The following is an 8,509-nucleotide window of genomic DNA, read 5'->3' as shown; positions in this document are numbered from 1 at the left end:
GGTTGTACCCGTAATAGCCATCTAAGAAACAATAAAACTCTTGACCCGACAATCTCTCTAACATTTTATCCATGAAAGGTAAAGGGAAGTGATATTTCCTTGTCTCTTTATTAAGCTTTCGGTAATCAATGCACATCCTCCACCCCATCACCGTTCTTGTCGGAATCAACTCATTTTTCTCATTTGTGATCACGGTCATTCCACCCTTCTTCGGTACCACTTGAACTAGACTCACCCATGTACTATTAGAGATAGGATAAATCATTCTGGCCTCTAATAGTTTCACCACTTCCTTTCTTACAACCTCTTTCATAGTAGGATTCAAGCGGCGTTGAGGTTGAGAAACCGGCTTGAAATCCTCCTCCATCATGATTTTATGCATATAATAAGCTGGACTAATCCCTTTTAGATTAGAAATAACCCAACCTATTGCTTCCATGTTAGCTTTCAACACATGAATTAACTTCTCCTCCTTGCTTGACAATGAACCACTAATGATCATCGGTTTCTTCTCACCTTCTTCAAGAAAAACATATTTCAAGTGGGATGGTAACATATTCAATTCTAACTTTGCATTATCAATATTTGGCTCATCCTTCAACTCTTCAATATTTTCCTCAAAAGGATTTATCTCTTCGGCTACATCAAGATCTTGCAAACATTCTTCAATCTCTTTTTCCTCGTCTTCATTAAGAACTTCAAGAGCTTCAGTTAATGTTTTCTCGAGAGGGGCAAACAAATGAACTTGACTTTCAACCTTCATTATAGCTTCCTCTGTAGCATCAATTCTAAAATAATCGCCTTTATCACTTGGATGTTTCATAGCTTCAAAGAGATCAAAACAAACTTCTTCATCTTGGAATCTCAACTTCATTAAGCCATCATCAATATTGATCATCATCCTTGTCGTTTCATGAAAGGCCTTCCAAGAATCAAGGGTGTCTCAATATCTTCCTCCATGTCGATCACAACAAAATCAACGGGAAACAAGAACTTATCAACTTTCACAAGTAAATCTTCCGCAACTCCATAAGGGCGAGTTGTGGACTTATCGGCAAGTTGTAATGTCATTCTCGTTGCTTTTAAGTCAAAAATGCTTAACCTCTTCACCATGGACAATGGAATATATTTGATACTAGACCCCAAATCAACTAAACCTCTTCCAACATGAATATCACCAATGGTAGCCGGCAAAGTGACTCGTCTTGGATCGCTCTCTTTTCTCGGTAAGGTACATTGAATGATTGCACTACACTTTGCATCAAGAATTACAGTTTCAGGCTCGGTGTACCTTTTCTTCTTTGTGAGAATATCTTTCATGAACTTTGTGTACTTCGGAATTTGCTGCAAAGCTTCAGAAAAAGGAATGTTAATTTGCAATTGTCGAAATATGTCCATGAATCGAGCATAGAGTCTTTCATTGTCCTTCCTCGTAGGAGCATGAGGATACGGTAAGTTACAAACCAGTGGGCTTACTCCTTTCTTCTTCCCTTCTTGAATTATTTTTCTTCTTCTCCTCATTTTTTTCTTTCTCTAGCTCTTCTTTTTCAACTTTCTCCTTTTCAACTAAAACTTCCTCATTTTTCTTCTTTTCTACTTCATTCTCTTTTTCTATCCTATCCTCCTCATTTTCAACCTCCTTTTCAACTCCATTCTCAACTACTCTCCCACTCCTTATCACAATTGCTTTACAATGCTCCTTTGGATTTGGTTGAGTGTTAGCTGGAAATGACGGTCCAGTTTGCGTTTCAGCCAATTGCTTGGCTAATTGTCCCACTTGAGTCTCAAGATTCTTGATTGCCGCTTCATTACTCTTTTGGTTCGCCATTGAAGCTTGCATAAATTGATTCAATGTTTCTTCTAACTTTGAAGGCTTCTCTTGAGGAGGTGGTTGTTGATAAGGATTTTGTCTGTTGAAATTCTCCGGTCTCCACCCTTGGCCATATGGTTGTGCATTTTGCCTCTGTTGATACCCCCTTGGTTTTGATAAGGAGCTTTCCGCTGTGGGTAGCCTCCTTGGTTCTGATTTCCCATGTAATCTGCCTTTGCATTAATTGGTGGACACTATCCAGTAGGGTGTTCTCCACTACAAAGTTCACATAGAGCAACTTGTTTGTTCTTGCTGGGGAGTTCTTGTAACTCTTTAGGTTGTTGGGGAAGCCTTGCCATTTGCTTGGTAAGCTCCTCCACTTGTTGAGAGAGTAGCTTATTTTGAGAAAGAATCACATCGTTGATACCAAGCTCAATAATACCGGGCTTCCTTTGTGGAGTCCCCCGGTTGTGTTGAACTTAATGATCATTTCTGGCCATTTTTTCAATTATTTCAATTGCTTCCTCTACTGTCTTCGCCATCAAAGAAACTCCAGCAGTCACATCTAACAAAAGCTTGGGTTATGGTTGTAGGACTTTACGAAAAATATGAATCTGAGTAAGTTCATCAAAGCCATGACTAGGACACTTCCTCAACATTGACTTATACATTTCACATGCTTCATTGAGAGATTCATTAACACCTTGAGAGAACACTGAGATAGTTGTTTTAGCTTCCAATAACCTTGATTGAGGGAAAAATCTGTCAAGAAACTTCTCTTCCAACTCATTCTAGTTTGTCATAATTTGGATGGGTTGGTCAAGATACCAATCCTTAGCTTTTCCAATCAAAGAATGAGGGAACAACCTCTTGAAAACCTGTTCTTCCTCCCGTTCGGGAGCTCTAACCGCACCAACAATCTCATAGAACTTTGTCAAGTGAGTGTATGGATCTTCATGATCAAGCCCTGAAAAAGGACTAGCATATAACAGCAGAAGAATGCCAGACTTCATCTTTGAGTTTCTCGCATTGTTATCATTTCTTGCAAATTGAGCCGCTCTCCTCGGACTATTTTCACATGGTGGTCTTGGGTTTGGTTGTGGTGGATTGCCTTCTCCCTCCATCTTTTCTTCAATAGCTTGAGAAGTTAAAGAAGTAGTAGCTTCTGATCTTAACCTCCTTTCTTTGGCTAGTTTCCTCCTTCTTCTTGTTTTGCTATTTAGTCTACGTGTAGTCCTTTCAATCTCGGGATTAAAGAGGAGTTGGTCTGCAGGTATACTTCCTTGCTTAAACAAAAGCTGAAACACTAACCAAACAAGTGAGCCAAGACTAGGAAATAATTTTTAATTTTAGTAATATAAGTAATACTCAAAACACAAAAAACTATTGCAATGCTTGTAATATCTAAACGCCAATCCCCGACAACGGCGCCATTTTGTTAAAAGGGTAAGTATTTCCTTTATAGTTTCCACAGGGATTAGTGCGATACTACCGCCGTTCTATAGTTAAATGTGTTTTGAGCTAAGGTTTTGTAAGAGTTTGGTAACATGAAATATGGATTGCATAAAAAGTAAACAAAGATAGCAAACTAGGGTTTAAAAACGATTTGAGAAAAATGTGCCAAGATTAGTTTTTGTTAGCTTGCTTTATATATACTCGATTAACCATGCATATGAACTTATTAATGATTAATACAATCACGTATCCTCTCGATACCGTTTATCTCTAAAGCAATATCGTGAATATTATCATATTAACCATTAGATGATCTCTCATGCCAACAATGAACATGATAATCTTAAAAGCTTGGTACAAGTGATTATCAACTCACAAATCTATCTCTAGAGTTTTTTTATTGATAGATGAATATCTTTTAGGTCAAGGTTTGAAACATATCTCTCAATAGTGATTCAAAACAACAAATAGAACATGAATAACAAGATATTTATCATATATTAATCATCAACCAAGTTCATACACAAAAGATTAAAAGAAATACATATTTACAAACTAACTACCTCTAATCTTGACACAAAAAGATGTTTAGCTCTCCATAGCCATGGAAGCTTCAACCACAAGGAACATGATAAGATTTGCTAGCATCAAACTCAAAGAAGATGAAGATGGATGCTTGGAAATCTTGAAGTTTTCTCCTTTTCTTTGTATTTCTCTCCTCTTCTCTCTTGCCCTAGGTTGTTGTTCAAAAGTATGATGAAAAAGTAGATAAGATCCCCCAAAATATCTACCAAAGTGCCTAAAATGACAAGTGGTCAAAAAGTAGCTCTGCTAAGCGGGCTAGGTCCGCTAAGCGGATTAGACAAAATATTTGAAAAGTAAACGGAGTCCGCTTAGCGATATTGGTCCGCTGAGCGGACACAAAAATGTGGTCCGCTTCTGTTTTGTGTTGTACAAAGCGCGCTTGAAGCTGGCTTTATGAATGAAATCTTTATTAAGCGCACTGGAGGGCCGCTTAGCGAGCTTGCTGATATACAACTTCTTCCTTTTGCTTCCAAGCCTCCTTTTAAGCCCATTCCTTCCACACTTTCCATAATACTCTTGAAAAAAGATTAAATACCTATAAAAAGTAAAGAAAAGTCATAAATCTTACTATTTACAATCAAAACAAAATCTTATTTATTTACCAAAGTATCATGCCTAAATGAATCAAAACTTGGGAAAAGAGTTGAGAAATACCATAAAATAGGTACAAACTGGATTATAATAGAAAGTCATGAATACTTTCATCATATTTCATCCTTAGATTCTCAAATTGAGTGGTTAGCAGCTGAAGTCTGGACATCTTCACTTTGGATGTGCCTTCATGAGCAGTTTTGAGAACTTCTCATACATCCTTGGCTACTTCACACGTGTTTACCAATCTGAAGATGTTCTTGACAATTGAATTAAAGATGGAATTCAGGGCTTTAGAATTGCCAAGAGTAAGTTCATCATCTTCTTTGTCCCAGTCTTCCTCAGGCTTTAGCATAGTCGTGGGTTGTTTGTCTGCTCCTATAACAACAGGATGCTTCCATCCTTTCAAGACTGCCTTCCAAGTCTGGTTGTCTATGGATTTCAAGAAAGCCACCATACGAGGTTACCCGTAGTCGTAGTTGCTTCCATCCAGAACAGGTGGTCTGTTTAAAAATCTTACTTCCTTGTTCATCGTACCAGAAAGTAACCTCCCTAGATCTCACCCAGATGCAGAGCAGGATGCCTGCTCTGATACCAATTGAAATTCTGGTATCAAATTTGTGATGTCGAATGAGCTGTCACGACACAATATCTGAGCACTAAGCAGTTATGAACAAGTTGATAATAGCGACAATAATAGTGTTGAGAATAACGATCACAGCGATATGTTAACCCAGTTCGGAACAACCTTTCTACTTTGGGGGCTAAAAAGCCAGGGATGAAACCATCTCCGATAGTATCAATTCAGAGTTAAACTCCCTTGTTTACAACTCCTCACTTAATCACTACCCTTCCTATGACTTCTACCTACGACTCACCTAGGTATGAGGCCCTCCTCAAATCCCTTCAATCACAACACCTTGTGAAAAAATAAAACAAACAATAAACATAGAAGACACTCTTCCAAGACACACAATCCTCAATACTTAAAAGCTTATGAGGACGAAATACTCTCCTTGCTTAACAGCTTCGGAGATCACACAGCATTCAGCATCTACGGGTTTGTGAATGCACACATATGGAACTTACAGCAAAAATAAGGATTCCTATAACCCTAAAGCACAAATACCAGATCCACCTAAAACTAGGTTACAGCCCTTCTATTTATAAGTTTAACATCGATCGGACTGGGCTTCAAAATACAGCAAAGAGGCTGCCAAAAATCTGCTTCTTGTTCTCCAAGAAAATAGGTCTTCAATCCAAACTTTCCTATATTGTCTCCAATAATAGAAAGTGTGGCAATCTCTTGATTGAATCAATCTTGGATAACACATCAGCTAATTGATTATTCCCGAATATTCTGTAGCTGAAACACGAGATTCCTGTAGCAATAAAAACGTCTGATTCACTTGACAGATCAGCTTCTACAGTCAGGATGTCATACTAGACATGTTGTGACATCTTGTTTGACATGTTGAAGTCTGAACTCTAGTTCATATTGCATTTCTTTCAACATTATCTTCCTCAGTATGTTTTACCAAAATGCATGCCAACCTCAGAGAAACTACACCAAGTTATTGGAGATTGTTTTAAACTGTACAACATTTTCTTTAATTTGTAGAACATTAACTCTTTTTCACAACAAAACCTAAGGGTTGTTCTACATATACCTCGTCTTCAAGCAGTTCGTTCATAAATGTAGATTTGACATCCATTGGGTAGATGGACCAATTATTGTTATTTGCAATACTAACAACTAGTCTAATGGTTTTAATTCTAGTCACTGGTGCAAATACCTATTCAAAATATAAGTCTTATCTTTGAAAAAATCTCTTTGCAACTAATTGAGCCTTATGCTTGATTATTTTACTCTTAGGATTTGCCTTCAGTTTGTCCACCCATTCTACACCAATTGACTTGTTTCCTTCTGGTAGATAAACTAACTCTTAAGTCTTATTATTCTCAATCGATTACATCTCTTTCTTCATAGCACAAATCCACGCATGCCAACCTCAGCGAAACTATACCAAGCTATTGGAGCTTGTTTTAAACTGTACAACATTTTCTTTAATTTGTAGAACATTAACTCTTTTTCACAACAAAACCTAGGGGTTGTTCTACATATACCTCGTCTTCAAGCAGTTCGTTCATAAATGTAGATTTGACATCCATTTGGTAGATAGACCAATTATTTTTATTTGCAATACTAACAACTAGTCTAATGGTTTCAATTCTAGTCACTGGTGCAAATACCTATTCAAAGTATAAGTCTTATCTTTGAAAAAATTTCTTTGCAACTAATTGAGCCTTATGCTTGATTATTTTACCCTTAGGATTTGCCTTCAGTTTGTCCACCCATTCTACACCAGTTGACTTGTTTCCTTCCGATAGATAAACTAACTCTTAAGTCTTATTATTCTCAATCGATTACATCTCCTCCTTCATAGCACAAATCCACGCATGCCAACCTCAGCGAAACTATACCACGCTATTGGAGCTTATTTTAAACTGTACGACATTTTCTTTAATTTGTAGAACATTAACTCTTTTTCACAACAAAACCTAGGGGTTGTTCTACACATACCTCGTCTTCAAGCAGTTCGTTCATAAATGTAGATTTGACATCCATTTGGTAGATGGACCAATTATTGTTATTTGCAATACTAACAACTAGTCTAGTGGTTTCAACTCTAGCCACTGGTGCAAATACCTATTCAAAGTATAAGTCTTATCTTTGAAAAAATCTCTTTGCAACTAATTGAGCCTTATGCTTGATTATTTTACCCTTAGGATTTGCCTTCAGTTTGTCCATCCATTCTACACCAATTAACTTGTTTCCTTCCGGTAGGTAAACTAACTCTTAAGTCTTATTATTCTCAATCGATTACATCTCCTCCTTCATAGCACAAATCCACTTTGGACCAATCAAGGCCTCCTCTATTTTTGCGGGTTCAAATTCAGCCACAAGTGCAAATTGGACGAAATCACCATCATTATTGATCTTGTTATCATGGAATCTGTCACAATCTTGGAGTATTAGAGGCAAACCTCGTTGCCATGTTGATATTCTCACATTCTCTTCAATTCGAACTTCATCGAGGGCTTCTTCTGAATTATCAAGCACTGTAGGAACTATTTTCTCATTGATGTAACCGGTTACAACTTTCTGGTAATCGGTTACAGGCTGCTGCAGATACTTGATTTTGTCAAAAATGACGTCTTGCATGATCACGATTCTTATTTGCTCCATCATATAACTTGTAGCCTCTGGTAGAGTGATACCCTACAAGTATCATCGATTCTCCTTTATCATCCAGCTTCTTTCTAAGTTTTCCCGGCACATGTTGATATGCTACCAAACCGAAAAATTCTCAAATGATGCAGATTTTGTTTAAATCTAAACCGAGATTCCCTCGGTGCTATCTTCTCAAGCTTATTTGTTGAACATTTATCTAACAAATATACAACGCTAGACATCGCTTCTCTCCATAATTCTTTCGGCAAGTTCCCCCCTTTCAACTTACTTCTCACCGCGATCAATATCGATTGATTCTTCCTTTCGACAACATTTTTTTGCTATGGTGTATAGGGTGGTACTACCTAATGTAATATTCTCTCTTGATCACAAAATCTCCCAAAGTCATTTAATACATATTCGCCTCCACCATCCGTTTTGATAATTTTGAGTTTGTGACTGCTTTACCTTTCAACCATGGATTTAAATTTCTTAAACACTTGGAATATCCTATCCTTTCTCTTGATTAGACATGTCCATTACTTTTTACTATGATCATCGAGAAACAAAGCTTTGGACAATCTATCAACCTATCTGACCTCACAAAGCATTTGTATTGTCCAAGAGTAAATACAACCTACAATACAATAACATGTGATTTACCAATGTATTCCAATGAAAGTATGGCCAAAATGCAATTTTTGTGACAAGGGTTTACTAATAAGCCTTTTTAACAATGTAATTAGAAAATTTGAAAGGAGGTGTATCATTAGAAAAAGAGTATAATGATAGAAAATTCATAAGGCCCAACTATCATACTTCTTGTTTCCTTC

At 37.1% G+C, this 8,509-nt stretch overlaps 1 protein-coding gene across 1 annotated transcript; it reads right to left on the bottom strand.

Annotated features, from left to right (window-relative positions):
• Positions 1 to 897: 897 nt before the first annotated feature.
• On the bottom strand, positions 898 to 1,828 carry LOC131635948 (uncharacterized). The gene is made up of 2 exons (XM_058906583.1): positions 1,598 to 1,828; positions 898 to 1,344 (listed from the first exon to the last, which is right to left on the bottom strand). Exons 1-2 carry the CDS (start codon positions 1,826 to 1,828, stop codon positions 898 to 900), a joined length of 678 nt encoding a protein of 225 aa, XP_058762566.1.
• Positions 1,829 to 8,509: the final 6,681 nt, after the last annotated feature.

Source organism: Vicia villosa, unplaced genomic scaffold (assembly GCF_029867415.1).
Source record: "Vicia villosa cultivar HV-30 ecotype Madison, WI unplaced genomic scaffold, Vvil1.0 ctg.001598F_1_1, whole genome shotgun sequence".
Classification (NCBI taxonomy): Eukaryota; Viridiplantae; Streptophyta; class Magnoliopsida; order Fabales; family Fabaceae; genus Vicia; species Vicia villosa.
This window is presented reverse-complemented; position numbering and strand designations above follow the sequence as displayed.